The sequence below is a fragment of the Crinia signifera genome, chromosome 7, assembly GCF_055691185.1.
Source record: "Crinia signifera chromosome 7, ASM5569118v1, whole genome shotgun sequence".
Classification (NCBI taxonomy): domain Eukaryota; kingdom Metazoa; phylum Chordata; class Amphibia; order Anura; family Myobatrachidae; genus Crinia; species Crinia signifera.
The window spans coordinates 182,215,220-182,233,144 of record NC_139223.1 but is presented as its reverse complement, the minus strand read 5'-3'; the positions used below and the strand labels follow the sequence as shown (position 1 = coordinate 182,233,144).

The 17,925-nt window shown below is 46.3% G+C and overlaps 1 protein-coding gene across 1 annotated transcript in view; it reads right to left on the bottom strand.

Moving 5' to 3' along the window:
* Positions 1–17,925, bottom strand: part of LOC146021314 (transient receptor potential cation channel subfamily M member 8-like) — a 65,658-nt gene that overhangs the window by 6,303 nt on the left and 41,430 nt on the right. The window contains exons 14-15 of the mRNA XM_083155108.1: positions 2,833–2,978; positions 66–178 (exon numbers count right to left, since the gene is read on the bottom strand). Of these exons, the coding sequence (XP_083011234.1) occupies positions 66–178; positions 2,833–2,978 (259 nt within the window). The remainder of the gene's footprint in view (positions 1–65; positions 179–2,832; positions 2,979–17,925) is intronic.

Below are 17,925 nucleotides of genomic sequence, written 5' to 3'. Positions count from 1 at the left end.
GGCCCACATACTCTACACATGCAGCCCCTGTGTGTAAGGTGCTGTAATAGTATAGATGAATATACCTGAATGATATGAATCCACAGCCAATGAGAGGAAACAGCACAGGGGACAAGATAATCTTCCATAGCTTAGTATCTCTGGCAACCTCCCCGTACCATTGCTTCGAAAGGAATTTCTGAGTTGGGTAAAAGATAGACAGTGAGCTGTCAGGATGCAGCTGGCGGGATGGGACGTTAGTAAGATTGTGGGACTATGCACAGACAGTTGTGTGGAAATTTATTGATAGGGACACAGTGGAGGCTGTGAATTCGCAAACTTGGAAGTCTAGTAGGTTGTAAGAAGAGGGTACAGCCCAGGGGAAGCTACAGAGGTGGTGCTGCAGCACAGTTTGAAATTCAAATAGGGGAGCCACACCCGCTGCCACCAACTGCCATTCCATACTGACTCACTGGCATTTGGTGTTTCTTCTCTATTTTAATTTTGAACTGTGCTGCAGCCCCACCTCTGGAGCCGCCACTGGTATGGATCATAGGGTCCACAGTCAATAGGTTGATACCAAAAGGTCCACATGCAAAAGGTCGATACACGAAAAGGTTGACATGAGTTTTTTACATTGTTTTGATGTCAATGTTGACATCTGAGCATGTGGACCGCCGATGAGTGTAGCAGGCACCCTTTCATAACTCGTTTTGTGGCCAGGTGCCTCGCTCCACTACTGCTACGCTCGGAACACATTACCATCCCTGAACAGAGTCCACATGAAAGAATGCAAAAGTCTAAACAATGGGGATGGTTTTCATGCATTGACCATTGCCATGTTGGCCTTTTTCTTGTGTTGAACGTTTGACAATGTTCGCCTCATGCATGTTGACCTTTTTGGTGTTGACCTACAAATGGAGCGCCCCTCTTTCAGGCAGGGGCTTGCGGTAGATTCGCCAGCCACCAGCCTCCTCCAGCTGCCGGAATGGGATTTGCCCGGACGGGATGCATGCGTATCCCTTTAACCGAAGCTCCCCCTGGGTCCCCGCCGCCTCGTCCCCATCGCCATCCCCCACCTCCCCCCCCCCCTAACCCTGCCCATCTCCCTGAAGCGGAGACAGGCAGGGTTCCCATCCCCCGCCAACGGGAAACTGGGACGCGCGTGCGTGTGGGAAGCTCGCGCATCCCAATCAGATGTAGCGTCCGCTCGCCAGTGGGGGTGGTCTGGCGAGCCCCAGCTCCTGATGAGCGGTGCTACATCTGTAGACACTATCGACCTATATTTGGATCCTGTAAAAAGAGTGGTGTGTACACCAATGTCTTATTTATGGCCTAAATTTATTATGATAGGAGGACGGACACTATGGGATAAATCTACTAAGATGGGAGTTCTATTGAAGATGGGATGTTGTCTATAGCAACCGGCCAGATTTTTGTTTATTTAGCACCTTCTAGAACAGTGGTGTCAAGCTCCTGGCCCTCCAGCTGTTGTGGAACTACACATCCCAGCATGCCCTGCCTGCCACAGATTTTATATAATGGATTGATAAAACAGTGGCAGGGCATGCTGGGACATGTAGTTCCACAACAGCTGGAGGGCCATGAGCTTGACACCACTGTTCTAGAAGATAATAGATAGAATCTGATTGGTTGTTATGGGCAACATCCCATCTGTAATATAACTTCCATCTTAGTAAATTTACCCCTAGGACTATCTTCATTAAATATGGCAATTTGGCAATTGTGTGAGCTTTTTCTAATATTGGACAAAATACTTCTACGTCCGATGTGTGTGCTATGGAGTGGGGACAACTTGTGGAAGACTGAAAAATCTTTGTCAGATTATCGTTAGCTTTGAGTCAGTTGATTTAAAGATGTGACAGAAATAAATGCTAAACCGGGCTGGTTTAGTATTTCTTTCTGTTGCCCCTTTAAATTCATCGGTTCAAGATGTCAGTCTTCTGCATCCACCTGATAAGTACAGTCACTCTACTCCCAAATTTTAAAAATAAACAAAAAAGGACAGTTATAGATTTTAAGAACTATGGGGCAGATTTATTAAGCTCAGTGCAGTGATAAAGGGTGATAAAGGGGGAAATTTACTAAGATTACGATAGAACAAAATCGTATTCGTATTTCGTATTCGTACTTGTACGAATGAATACGACTTCTGCTGTTGTATAAAAAGTTGTGTTCCGGAGGGTCATTTATGTTGGTGTTGTATTTTTAAAAATCGTATTATTCGATGGTGTATTTTTTCGTAGAATCGTGTTTCCGTTCAGTCTTATTTTCGTATTTCATCCTCGATCGTTGTCCATATATTCGTGAAGTCGTGAAATAAATACGAAACATCGTAATTTATTTCACATGCGTCACTACGAAAATGAAAGTACTTCACTGATTGGTGTTTGGTCAGTTGGGAGGGTTCACACACCCATATATAATTCGTGAACGCGCCCAAAATCATTGTGGGTGTAGTTTGGAGTGTGGAGGAGAGAGTTGGAGTTGGTCTGGAGAGTGGTTTGTGGAGGAGAGATTTTTGGAGATTGCTGAGTGTGTATTGTTAGTGTAAGTAGTCTTGTGTTTCTGTGAGTCTTGTCTATTTCTAAGTTTGTCTCATTATAGTCTTCTGTTTTTTTTTTTTTATCACCGACCAATTATTTCCTAACTGTGACGTTTCAGACTTGGTTTGAAAAATGACAGGTAGGAGCTGATTGGCCGGTGATAAAAACCAGACAATTTATCACTTCACCGAGCTTAATAAATCTACCCCTACATTACATATTAATCCAATTATCACAAGGTTGCTCTGACAGACCTTGTGTGATATCGACAGTATGTGTGTCTTACCTGCACCCCCGGCTGGGCGATGAACTGCTGGTCCTCCGCTTCCACCGCCATCTCTAGGCAGTTACTCTTCCCCCAGGCGTCACAAGTATAGACCAGCATCCTCTCCGCCAGGTCCTCATCATTGCTGTAACACTCCGTGAATAGCTCTAGGTAAGTAACATAATTATAGTCAGAGTCCAGCATGTAATAGGCAGATCCGAGCATTCACTATATGTATTATAATTGTTGTTTTAGATATTATTTTATATATTATTTTCATTACTTTTCTCTCCTTTTGTCCTAAAGCATAGTGAAAAGAATATATACTGCATTAACACACTAGTAGCAAAATCCATGACAATGGGCCTAATTCAATACTCATCACAAATTATTATTTTATTTATTTTCAGTTTCTTATATAGTGCAGCATATTCCGTTACGCTTTACAATTGGAAACAACACCCAACTAAAGTGTCCAGTGTTGTGCTCTGCTGCTGTCACTTGCATAATCTTGTGCAAAATCAACCTTTACCCACAGACTGTGCAGTAGACAGCCAGCAGGCAGGGGGTTTGTTTCCAACAATTGACTATGGAAATATAGAAAGGAGAAGGTTGATTAGGGCTGCAAGCGGGACGATGCTCCTGCGCGCCGGAGGCGCGTCGAAATTTTCGGGGGACGTGGCCTAATTTGGGGGCGTGGCCTATACTTGCGGCTCTTCCGCGAGGCCACGCTCATTTTGCCGCTCTGTGAGCCTCTAGCCATGCCCCCAGTCCCCTGGCTGCGGGAATAGACGCTGTGCGCATGCGCACAGCGTTTATTCCCCGCTGCTTAGCAGCTGACAGGGGGGACTCCCAACAGCCCCCCCACACCACGGGACACTGCCACCCGTGGGTGGGACATCGGGACAGGCCCTGACAATCGGGACTGTCCCGATAAAATCGGGACTGTTGGGAGGTATGTGTAAGTATAGCTTAAAATATTAATAATTGAGAACCCCCCCAAAAAATTATTGTAGTTCCTGTTTATAAAAGTAAAAGGGGTTTCGTCTTCTTAGTTTGCAATGTATTTGCAAGAAGAAAAAGAAGATTTTTTTGGGGGGGGATCACAAAAAACGAGTCTTCTTTTTTTTCTTGCAAATACATGTTTTTTCTGACTCTGGGAGCACCACCAACCACAGAACTTGTTCAGGATGATGAAACCATTTACATACATCACAAACAAAATGTATAAGTGAAGTTGGTTACTTTTCAATTCAAACCCCAAAATTACTGAGGTTTCACAATCATTGGGGTAGGAATCCTGTGCGGAACAAAACAAGTGTTTTCTGTCATTTAGTTTGCAATGTGCAAGAGTTGCGATATGCCTGCAAACATTTTGCAGCCCTGCAATTAGCTGCAAATCCATTCGCAGTCACTCACCATCAAATGATTTTTCTAGTTTGCGCAGTCTGTGCATAGCCCGCGACTTACTCAGCAGCTACGATAGAAAAAGGCTTATCAGGGATGGAGATAATTTCTGTGGAGATTTCATGTTCAATTTCGCATGGGATATGAGAAATCGAACTAAATCCCTGGTCAAATCAATCAAAATCTCCCCCATTGAAATTGAATGGCAAAATCGAACATTACTCAATGTTGGTTTTTACAAGGGATTTCAATAAAATCGATCTAAAAGTTTAACTATACAGGTTGAGTATGCCTTATCCGAAATGTTTGGGACCACGAGCATTCCGAATAAGGGATTTTTACGGGTTTTGGAATATATATATTTTTTTCATATTTACCTGTCCCCTGGTGGGCCCCCGATGATCCCTCGGTGTCCATGGAGTCCCCCGGCGTCCATGGCAGGCCTTCAGCTTCATCTCCGGCATCGCAATGCACTCCTGGGACCGCTGGAGACGCCGTATATGAAGCTGAAGGCCTGCCGTGGACGCCGGGGGACTAGGTAAGTATAAAAAAGGGTCAGGGAATTTTTTTTTTAACTATTCCAAAAAAAACACGTTTTTTGGAATAATTCGGATAACGGATATGTGGATACGGGATACTCAACCTGTAGTAAATTTACCCCCAGATCGCATTTCCATAACTAATAAGGGGAAATGTGATCTAGCCAAATTTAGTAAAACAAAATGTTAAAAAAAAAAACACTGCAGTGAGCCCTGTGATAATAAGGCTATTCTGAGATAGCATAGTCACAGAGCTCACTGCAAATCCTGCCTTCTCCACAGCTTTATTTAGCCGGATGCAGAACAAGCAGAGCGGGGACGCGGTTAGTGTGATCATCTATATCTAACTAGCTGATCATTTAGAGAGAAAAAAAGATACCTACAGCCAGGGACCATTTACTGGAAAAAACAAAGGGTGTGTGTGAATAAACACACACATCCAGAGAGCGCCACACCATTGGAAATGGTAAAAAGTGTTTTTGATTTATTAATACATACAAATAAAAACTATACCTTTGGTACAGACTTTGGTACTCTTTACCTAGAAGGGCGCCCGCGATTGGAATCGCGGGCGTCGGGGGTAAAAAATCGCGGGCATCGCGGGTAAATCGCGGGTACATTAAAACGGGTGACCGCGATGACCGCGATTTTCCCATAGGGATCAATGTTAAAAACGGTGATTGACCGCGATTTTAATGTTAAATGCCTCAATGCCCGCGATTTGGCCATAGGAATCAATGTTAAATGGGCCACAGAGCCCTAATAGTCACCGTGAACTCTGAAATGGCCCCCACAATTGTTAACGCCACCCCACGATCAACGTGAACCCGAAGCGTGGCGAGCGCAGCGAGGCTACGAGGGGCGGCGGTACGCGTCCTCCGACCTTTTCATGCCCTACTATCCACGTCGGCGTGGAGTTGAGAATAGAATAGTGTGGCGAGCGCAGCGAGCCACCGAGGCCCGAAGCGTGGCGAGCGCAGCGAGGGGACGCGGATACCTTCACAGGTAAACGCGTCCCCTCGCGGGCTTCACAGGTGTCCGCTTTTCGCCACGGACACCTGTGAAGCCCGCGAGGGGACGCGTATAACTGTGAAGGTATCCGCGTCCCCTCGCGGGGCGCGCTGCGCTCGCCACGCTTCGGGCCTCGGTGGCTCGCTGCGCTCGCCACACTATTCTATTCTCAACTCCACGCCGACGTGGATAGTAGGGCATGAAAAGGTCGGAGGACGCGTACCGCCGCCCCTCGCGGGCTCGCTGCGCTCGCCACGCTTCGGGTTCACGTTGATCGTGGGGTGGCGTTAACAATTGTGGGGGCCATTTCGGAGTTCACGGTGACTATTAGGGCTCTGTGGCCCATTTAACATTGTTTCCTATGTAAAAATCGCGGGCATTGAGGCATTGAACACTAAAATCGGGTCCAATCTCATTTTTAACATTGGTCCCTATGGGAAATCGCGGCCATCGCGGGCATCGCGTCGCACCCGATTTTTAGTGCATTCGATGGTCGCGATGGTCGCGATGGTCGCCCTTCTAGGTAAAGAGTACCCAGACTTTATAATAAAAAATTAGTTTTATATATAAAAAAACATATATGCACTCCTTTGTGAATTCTAACAATCAGCTGATAGTCCCGATATTTGGTATTTCCAATAAGCTCTCCTTGAGCCGGGATTTAAGTAATATTAGTCCAGCTCAGTATACATTCAAAGTCACTGTATGACAAGTAGCCGATAGTAGTGATAGTGTGTTAGAATTCACAAAGGAGTGCATTTATGTTTTTTTATATAAAAAAAACTAATTTTTTATTATAAAGTCTGTACCAAAGGTATATTTTTTATTTGTATGTATTAATAAATCAAAAACACTTTTTACCATTTCCAATTGTGTGGCGCTCTCTGGATGTGTGTGTTTATTCACACACACCCTTTGTTTTTTTCCAGTGTACCCATCCTGCAAACCAACCAATTTGCTAATTGGGAGCAGCCACTTATCATAATAATAATTTTTATAAACTCCCTATTTCCAAGGGTGAGTTCTTTTAGTGCTTGAGCCCAATTGGTTCTCTCTCAACCTAAGTTCTCTAGGGACCGTTTACACTGGTCAACAAGAATTTTAAGTCTGGGGTCTGCATATCTGATTTTTGTTTCTTTCATATTACTAATTAAAGAAAAAATAATTGTACCCGAAAAGGATTGCTTTTGTAGCTATCAGGAAGAAATTACGGATTTTCAGAAAACTTCCCTATTTTCATACTTTTATTGTATGTCAAATAAAACAAACTTTTGTTATGCATTTGAATTACTTTTATTTACAATTAAAAAAAAAAAAAAAAAAAAAAAAAACCAATAACTTCTGTAACAGAATATTTGGAAAAAAGTTTAGAAATGAATATTTTTCATATATATTTTGTGATTGTATGGACTTTCTCGTATTAGCCCCCAAATATAATCCCCCATCACACTCATTGTATTGCCTCTGATAGCAATGGTCAAAGTCCATCACATCATGATGAAAGCATTCACCTTGCTTTCCCCCCGCTTGTCCCCTCCCTTACTTACTAAAATATGATTCTCCTTATATGGTCATTCAAAAACTTTAATATTTATTAATCATTATAAAAGGGACAAATGCAAAGTTTTTCAAAAATAAACAAAGATTTTGGTTATTTTTGCTATGGAGAATCACACAATAGTCATCATGACTCTATGCTGCTGTGTGACCACCAATGCAATACAGCACTGTCTGTTAGGGCAGTATTCAATGAGAATAATTCTCCGTGCATGGCGAGAGATTTTTTCTCTCGCCATGCACTCGCCCTGTTCCGGAGGGCTCGCTGCCACTCCTGCTCCCACTATTCTCTGGGGGGTATTCAATGCTGCAGCGAGCGGCCGGCGAGGGGGTTAAACAGAGAGGATTGCAGAAAACCAGCGATCCTCGCTGTTTAACCCCCGCGCCGGCCGATCGCTCTGGAATGTGATCTTTTAACCCCTTCCTGACACAGCATGTTTTTGCCTTCCTGACAGAGCCCTTTTTTTCAAATCTGACATGTATCACTTAAGTGGGGATAACTTTTTTTTGCTTTTACTTATCCCAGTGATTTTGAGATTGTTTTCTCGTGACACATTGTACTTCAAATTAGTGGTAAATTTGGGTCGATACAGTCTGTGTTTTTTTGTGAAAAATACCAAAATGTCGTAAAAAAATGGAAAATTTAGCAATCTGCAAAATGTTAAATTTTCTGCTTGTGAGACAAATAATCATACCACTCAAAATAGTTAATAACTAACATAGACCATATGTCTACTTTATGTTTCCATCATTATTTCAACTTCCTTTTAATTTTTTTGGACACTAGGAGGCTTACAATATGAATAGCAAATTCTCAAATTTTCAAGAAAATTTCAAACACTGATTTTTTTAGGGACCAGTTCAGTTCTGATGTGACTTTGAGGGACTTGTATGTGAGACACCCCCATAAATGATGCCATTTCAAAAACTGCACCCCTCACAGTATTCAAAACAGCATTTTGGAAGTTTGTTAACCCTTTAGGTGTTTCACAGGAATTAAAACAAAGTGTAGGTGAAATTTCAAAATTTCATTTTTTTTGCAGATTTGCAATTTTAATACATTTTTCTGAGGAACACAGTAGATTTTACTAAAGAAATGTGACTAAAAATTGATTCCCCCAATTCTTTTGTTTTCATAAATATCCTATATGTGGCCCTAGTGTGCACGTTGACCAAACTACAGGCTTCATAATAGAAGGAGCACCTACTTGATTTTGGAGCCTCCTTTTTATGAGATTATTTTTTAGGCACCATGTAGGTTTCTAGGCACCATAAGATGCTAAAATTTAGGAACCCCCCCACAAGTGACCCCATTTTGCAAACTACACCCCTCAGGGAATTCATCTAGGGGTATAGTGTACATTTCAAACCCCCAGGGGTTTCACCAATTGTGGTACAACTGGGCAGTGAAAATGAAAAATTAAATTTTTTACACAAAAATGCAGTTCTGGCTCAAAATTTTTCATTTTCACAAGGAATGAAGGAGACAAAGCACCCCAAAATCTGTGCCCCAATTTCTCCCGAGTACGGCAATGCCTCACATGTGACCAAAAAATACCATTTGGGTGCATGGCAGGACTCAGAAGGGAAGGAGTGATTTTGGGATTTTGCAGCTCAGATTCTGGTGGAATGTTGGTGGGTGCTATGTCGCATTAGCAAGACCCCCCAAGCACCAATACAATGGAACCCCCCCACAAGTGACCCCATTTTGCAAACTACACCCCTCAGGGAATTCATCTAGGGGTATAGTGTACATTTCATACCCCCAGGGGTTTCACCAATTTTGATACAACTGGGCTGTGCAAATAAAAAAATTACATTTTTTACACAAAAATGCAGTTCTGGCTCAAAATTTTTCATTTTCACAAGGAATGAAGGAGACAAAGCACCCCAAAATCTGTGCCCCAATTTCTCCCGAGTACGGCAATGCCTCACATGTGACCAAAAAATACCAGTTGGGTGCATGGCAGGACTTAGAAGGGAAGGAGTGATTTTGGGATTTTGCAGCTCAGATTCTGGTGGAATGTTGGTGGGTGCTATGTCGCATTAGCAAGACCCCCCAAGCACCAATACAGTGGAACCCCCCCACAAGTGACCCCATTTTGCAAACTACACCCCTCAGGGAATTCATCTAGGGGTATAGTGTACATTTCATACCCCCAGGGGTTTCACCAATTTTGATACAACTGGGCTGTGCAAATGAAAAATTACATTTTTTACACAAAAATGCAGTTCTGGCTCAAAATTTTTCATTTTCACAAGGAATGAAGGAGACAAAGCACCCCAAAATCTGTGCCCCAATTTCTCCCGAGTACGGCAATGCCTCACATGTGACCAAAAAATACCATTTGGGTGCATGGCAGGACTCAGAAGGGAAGGAGTGATTTTGGGATTTTGCGGCTCAGATTCTGGTGGAATGTTGGTGGGTGCTATGTCGCATTAGCAAGACCCCCCAAGCACCAATACAGTGGAACCCCCCCACAAGTGACCCCATTTTGCAAACTACACCCCTCAGGGAATTCATCTAGGGGTATAGTGTACATTTCATACCCCCAGGGGTTTCACCAATTTTGATACAACTGGGCTGTGCAAATGAAAAATTACATTTTTTTACACAAAAATGCAGTTCTGGCTCAAAATTTTTCATTTTCACAAGGAATGAAGGAGACAAAGCACCCCAAAATCTGTGCCCCAATTTCTCCCGAGTACGGCAATGCCTCATGTGTGACCAAAAAGTGGCAGGACTCAGAAGGGAAGGAGTGATATTTGGATTTTGCAGCACAAATTCTGGTGGAATGTTGGTGGGTGCTATGTCGCATTAGCAAGACCCCCAAAGCACCAATACAGTGGAACCCCCCCACAAGTGACCCCATTTTGCAAACTACACCCCTCAGGGAATTCATCTAGGGGTATAGTGTACATTTCAAACCCCCAGGGGTTTCACCAATTTTGATACAACTGGGCAGTGAAAATGAAAAATTAAATTTTTTTACACAAAAATGCAGTTCTGGCTCAAAATTTTTCATTTTCAGAAGGTATGAAGGAGAAAAAGCACCCCAAAATCTGTGCCCTGATTTCTCCCGAGTACGGCAAGGCCTCACATGTGACCAAAAAATACCAGTTGGGTGCATGGCAGGACTCAGAAGGGAAGGAGTGATTTTTGGATTTTGCGGCTCAGATTCTGGTGGAATGAATGGTGGGTGCTATGTGGCATTAGCAAGACCCCCGAAGCACGGTGAAATTATGAACCTAATAATCCATAGATGTGTGGTATATTTTAAAACACTCCTTTATACATAGGCCGGGTTTGTCGGGGCAAGTGTCACACTGGAAAATAGTTTGCTTTCTTATTCCCTTTTTATAGCAAACTTTGCACCTTTTTTGTGTCCTGCCCTTTTTTCCAGTGGAGGGGATTTCATCAGGAAAATGCTGCCCTGGTACAATACGGGGGCCAGTACTAGAAGTACTGGGGCCCTCTGCCTGCTGGTTCCCAAATATTAGGCCCTTTATGACTTCCTCTTGAAAGTGCATAAATGTCCCCCTCTGGCCGGTAGAACGGAATAGCACGTAAGCGTTATACAGTGCCATCTGGATGATATACACGGCCAGCTTCTTGTACCAGATTTTTGTTTTCCGCAGGGCACTGTACGGCTTCAGTACCTGATCTGAAAGATCCACTCCGCCCATGTACCTATTGTAATCCAGGATACAATTAGGTTTTGAGGTGTGGGTACTGGTACCTCGTACAGGGACGGAGGTGGTACTGTCTCCGTGAATTGTTGTCAGTATAAGGACATCCCTCTTGTCCTTATATTTGACCAACAACATATTTTCGGTGCATATTCCCCTGCTTTCACCCCTTCTCATTACTTGGGCAATGTGCGTTTTTGGGAGGCCTCTTTGGTTCTTGCGCACAGTACCGCAAGCTGCTGTACCTCTTGAACCAAGGGCCTTAAACAGGGGGATGCTAGGGTAAAAGTTATCCACATAGAGGTGATAACCTTTATCCAGGAAGGGGTGCACTAAATCCCAGACAATTTTTCCACTAACACCTACGAGGGAGGGGGGGCATTCTGGCGGTTCAATTCTTGAATCCTTCCCTTCATATACCCTAAACATGTGGATGTACCCTGAGGTGCTTTCACACAGCTTATACATTTTTATGCCATACCTTGCCCTCTTACTGGGAAGGTACTGGCGGAATTTAACCCTTCCTTTAAAATGTATAAGGGACTCGTCAATACAAATAAATTTTTCAGGGATGTACATCTCTGCAAATTTGGCACTGAAATGATCAATGACCGGCCTGACTTTGAATAGCCGGTCAAAGGTGGGATCATCTCTGGGTGGGCACTGTGCATTATCGTTGTAATGCAAAAATTTAAGGATCTCTAAATTTAAGGATCATCTCAAAACGAGCCCGAGTCATGGCCATACGGTAAAATGGGGTGCTGTACAGAACATCTGTACTCCAATATTGCCTAATTTCTGGCTTTTTTTTACTATGCCCATATGAAACACCAGACCCCAAAACGTCATCATCTCTACTGCATCTACAGGGGTCCACCTAGCAAATGATGACGTGGGGTTTTGAGCAATAAACTGCTGGGCATATAAATTAGTTTGGTCCACCATTAAATTTATAAAATCATCAGAGAAAATAATTTGAAAAAGTCAATTTCTCTGAGACCTGTGGAATCAAATTGGATTCCTGGCATGGCCAAAAACTCAGGAACCTGGGGCTCAAAATTGTCTGGTGGTGGGGTCCATACGAGATCAATTATTGGGGGGGGTCTCAGCTGCTCTACGGGGGCGTCTTTGAGGGGGTCCCTCATCACTAGAGGAGGAAGAGGAGCTTAAGATGAATCCTTCAAATTCCCCGCTTGCCTCACTGGCTGTGTCAGAGTCAGAGGCAAGCATGGCATATGCCTCCTCCGCTGAATACATTCTTCTGGATGACTGGGATGACATTTGGGATGACATTTGGGATGCCATTTTTATTTTTGTGTTTCTGGTAGTGAAATGTTTCAACACGTGTATAGTGTAGGGGGGGTACAAACTTTATTTCAACCAGGGGGGTATGTAGTGTGTAGTGTGTATGTAGTGCAGAAAAAAAAAAAATACTTTATACAGGAATTTGATCCCAATAAAAAAAAAAAAAATTGATGGGGTTAAAAAAAAAAAAAAAATTGAAGGGGTTAAAAAAAAAAAAAAAAGGTCCTGCGCCAAAAATTGAGCACAGATGTTGGTCAGTAACGTCCGTCACTGAACAGCGCTCAAAGGCAACAGGAATTTGATCAAAAAAAAAAAAAATAGATCAACCCTGTGCCGAAAAAGCTGATCAGCAGACACAAAATATAGCACTCTCTGTCACTATCTCTCTCTATCTCTCTCTATCTCTCTCTATCTCTCACTATCTATCACTCTATGACACTGCAGCAGCAGCACTGACAGTTATATATATAAAAAATAACCCCTGCACCCCCAAAAAGTTGCTGGGGTGCACAAAAGGGGGGCAGCAGACACAAAATATAGCACTCTCTATCACTCTCTGTCACTATCTCTCTCTATCTCTCTATCTCTCACTATCTATCACTCTATGACACTGCAGCAGCAGCACTGACAGGTATATATATTAAAAAAAAAACCTGCGCCCCCAAAAAGTTGCTGATCAGTTAATTTATACTGATCAGCACAAAAGGGGGGGGCAGCAGTCAGTTATCTCTTATATATTTGGCTACATCTGTCACTCAAAGTGTGTCTGGAGCTGTAACGCTGGGTTGTGGACTTCCATCTTAATTTATGATTGTCATCACCTGTTTTAAACAGGGTAATTGATAAGAAAGGTGTTTAAGCACAGGTGATGGTAATCCATAAATTAAGAAGAAAGTCCAGAAACAGAGCAATGTGTCCCTCCTGGAGAGGGTCATGTTGGGAGGTATGCACCTCCCTCCCTCCCCCCCCCCCCCCATTCACGGCATCCCCACGATTAAATGGCACATGCAAAACACTGACATGGCTATGGTCGACAATGAAAAAGGTTGACAAGATTTATTTTTCACTTTTTCAATGTTTTCATATTCATTCTCATGTGTCGACATGGACACCAATGAAGTGCCACACTTATGTCAACATTTACATGTGTTGACCTTTCTGTGTTGATTTTTTCTTGTGGCAATTCGCGGCACCCCCCGCGACCCCCCTCCCGCGATTTGCAGCACACCCCCCGCAATTCGCGGCACCCCCGGTGACTCCCGCGATTCGCGGCCCCACCCCGTGACACCCCCCCTCCTGCGATTCGCGGCACCCGCGACCCCCCCTCCCACGATTTGCGCCAACCCCCCGGGCCCCCCCTCCCGCGGTTCACGGTGCCCCCCACGACCCCCCCTACCGCGATTCCCCACCCCTGACCCCCCCTCCTGTCATTGCGGCAACCCCCCGCCCCCGCGACCCACCCTCCCGCGATTCACTGCAACCCCCCGCGCCCCCCCCCTCCCACAATTCGCGGCATCCACCCACGACCCCTCCTCCCGTGATTCGCGGAGACTCCTCACCTCCTCCCTCCCCCCCACCCCCGCGCGCGATTCACGGCAACCCCAGGATTAAATGGCACATGCAAAACACTGGCACGGCTATGGTCGACAATGAAAAAGGTTGACATGAGTTTTTGAAGATTTATTTTTCTTTTTTTTAATGTTTTCATATTCATTCTCATGTGTCGACATGGACACCGATGAGGTGCCACACTTATGTCAACATTTACATGTGTTGAACTTTCTGTGTTGATTTTTTCTTGTGGCGATTCGCGGCACTCCCCGCGACCCCCCTCCCGCGATTTGCAGCACACCCCCCGCAATTCGCGGCACCCCCGGTGACTCCCGCGATTCGTGGCCCCACCCCGTGACACCCCCCCTCCTGCGATTCGCGGCACCCGCGACCCCCCCTCCCACGATTTGCGCCAACCCCCCGGGCCCCCCCTCCCGCGGTTCACGGTGCCCCCCACGACCCCCCCTACCGCGATTCCCCACCCCTGACCCCCCCTCCTGTCATTGCGGCAACCCCCCGCCCCCGCGACCCACCCTCCCGCGATTCACTGCAACCCCCCGCGCCCCCCCCCCTCCCACAATTCGCGGCATCCACCCACGACCCCTCCTCCCGTGATTCGCGGACACTCCTCACCTCCTCCCTCCCCCCCACCCCCGCGCGCGATTCACGGCAACCCCAGGATTAAATGGCACATGCAAAACACTGGCACGGCTATGGTCGACAATGAAAAAGGTTGACATGAGTTTTTGAAGATTTATTTTTCTTTTTTTTAATGTTTTCATATTCATTCTCATGTGTCGACATGGACACCGATGAGGTGCCACACTTATGTCAACATTTACATGTGTTGAACTTTCTGTGTTGATTTTTTCTTGTGGCGATTCGCGGCACCCCCCGCGACCCCCCTCCCGCGATTTGCAGCACACCCCCCGCAATTCGCGGCACCCCCGGTGACTTCCACGATTCGCGGCCCCACCCCGTGACACCCCCCCCTCCTGCGATTGCGGCACCCCGCGACCCCCCCTCCCACGATTCGCGCCAACCCCCCGGGCCCCCCCTCCCGCTGTTCACGGTGCCCCCCACGACCCCCCTACCGCGATTCCCCACCCCTGACCCCCCCTCCTGTCATTGCGGCAACCCCCCGCCCACGCGACCCACCCTCCCGCGATTCGCGCCAACCCCCCGGGCCCCCCCTCCCGCTGTTCACGGTGCCCCCCACGACCCCCCTACCGCGATTCCCCACCCCTGACCCCCCCTCCTGTCATTGCGGCAACCCCCCGCCCACGCGACCCACCCTCCCGCGATTCACTGCAACCCCCTGTGCCCCCCCCTCCCACAATTCGCGGTACCCACCCCCCCCCCCTCGCGACCCCCCCTCACGCAATTCACGGCATCCACCCACGGCAGCACCCCTAAGCTCCTCTTTAGTCCCCCGTATACTCACACACCCCTATCACTACCCAGCTTCCTGCTCTCCTGAACCGTAACTTCCACCATTGGGGAGTCGCTGACGCTGTTTTGCCCACATGCCCCTATCATGCCTCATAGCCCAGCCTCCTGCTCTCATGCACCCGAACTCCCACCCAGTAGGAGGAGACACTGACTAAGGGCCACCATCCTGTACTCCTGTACTGCCACGCTGGACCCTCACCCACTGGCAGAAGCTGCACAGTATCTCCCACCCTCCTCTTTAGTCCCCCTTATGCCCACACACCCCTATCACTACCCAGCCTCCTGTTTTCCTGTGTCGTGACCTCCGCCAGTGGGGAGCCGCTGACTCAAAAACACCCTACTATACTATTGCACACACACACACCTAAACAAAATGCACACACAGCCCCCCCCCCCCCCACACCCACAAATGTCACTGTACCATCCACACTATCAATGTACATCTTACTCTGTAACCGCTTTTTAATTAAACAAAACAATACACACCCCCTTCCCAATCATATGCTCTCTATTTAACACATTTCACCTATAACTCAAGTTGCAATACAGGCCATCTTTCATACAATTCTAACCATCTTTTTCATATACAAATGTTCACAAATTAAGGGGGCGCAGCCCCTTACGACGATGTGAAGAGCGCCCGTAGGGCGCGATGAATCACCTAGTATAAAAAATATATAGCACAATCTGTCACTATCTCTCTATCTCTCTCTATCTCTCTCTCTATCTCTCTCTATCTCTCTATCTATAACTCTATCACACTGCAGCAGCACAAAATATAGCACTCTCTGACACTATCTCTCTCTATCTCTCTATCTCTCTCTATCTCTCTCTATCTAACGCTATTACACTGCAGCAGCACAACACAGGAAGTCACAAGTAGTAACAGGATCCAGGAAGCATCCAGCACGCTACAAGCAGTGATCAGGTAAGTATTTTGCAAGGATCAGGTCAGTATATCACGGCAGCTAGGTACGGTGACCGCACTGCACGCAATTCCAGACCGGAATGGCGTCTGCAGTGCAGTCACCGTTAGTTTAAATCCCCCTCCATGGCTGTGATTGGTTCGTCGGTCCGACGAACCAATCACGGCCTTTGGGGGCGGGCGGGGTGAGGTGGGGTGACACCAGTGTCACCCTTACACCCCGTGGTGATTGGTGCTGTACTTTACAGCACCAATCACCTCCGATCCCTGTGTCACCGGCGAACGTTATTCGCCGGTGACACAGAAAACGCTGTAATTGGCTGTTCACACTGAACAGCCAATCACAGCGATCGCCGACGGGGGGGGCGGCATCGCAGCCCCCCCTGGGCATGCAGGGACATGTCTGCTGTCAGGGACAGCAGACATGTTTAAACTGTCACCGCGTCTATAGACGCGGTGACAGTTTAAAGCCATGACGTACATTTACGCCATGTGTCGGGAAGTACTTCCCGACCATGACGTTAATGTACGTCAAATGTCGGGAAGGGGTTAAAATAAAGCGTTTTTTTTTTGTTTTGGGTTTTTTTTGTCAAAAAATCTGATTTTTTTTTTCTGTGAAGGGGCATGCTATTTTTATTCATGTGCTTGCAGCACATGAATATTTTTGTAATTATTATTTTATTTTTTTAAACAATTTTTTTTTCACATTCATCAGCATGGGGCGGGAGCCGGGAGCCGCTCATTAATATTCATTTATTCACTGCACACTGGTCCCGATCATTACATATGCACAATTGGGACCAGGGAGTGTAGCGGCTCCCTAACACAGCCCCTGCCAGCTCTGGGGGGCTCTCCCTGTGTCCCCGACAGCCCTCCTTCACCCCCACAGTGTCCGGCGCAGGCAGGGAGGCTTCCATCTCCCTGCCTGCAGCCATCCCCCAGCTCCCCGGCGGCATTCGCCGGGGGGGGGGGTGTTAAAATTCGCATACAGGGGCAGAGAGCCCCTGAGGCGTTGAATGGGGCGGAGGGGTGGCTGCCCGGCGAATCTCCCTGAAGGGAGAATTGCGACGAAAGAGCAGCGAATCCTACACAGGATTCGCTGCCGCCAGCGATTCTGCCCATTGAATACCTGCCTATATAGAGACAAAAAGGAAATGTATCAAAAACTGGAAAGAGCTAATGTACCAATCAGCTTCTGTCGTTTTTCAAACACGGGGCCAGATTCTCTAAGATTCAAAAGTGATAAAATATAGAGTGATAAACAGCCAGCCAATCAGCTCCTACCTGACATTTTTCAAACACAGCCTGTGACATGTCAGGTAGGAGCTGATTGACTGGTTGTTTATCACTCTGGATTTTATCACTTTTTAAGCTTAGATAATCTGGCCAGGTCTGTAATATGACAGACAGAAGCTTGATATTGGTTGGTACTTTATCTCTCTCCAATATTTGATACCCCTCCCCAAGTCTTGCTGGATAATGACTGCATCTTGTGTAACTGTACCCATAGCTCCATGGCAACCGCTGCCTGCGCTGAAAAACCGAGGAGGACTGATACAGCAGCAATGAAATTCTGCCTGCTGGGTCACTGTGTTGGGGACAAGGGGCCCTATACACAGTGACCCCTGTCACCCCACTGGTACTAAAGGGGGCATGGTCACACCAAATTCACTTGGA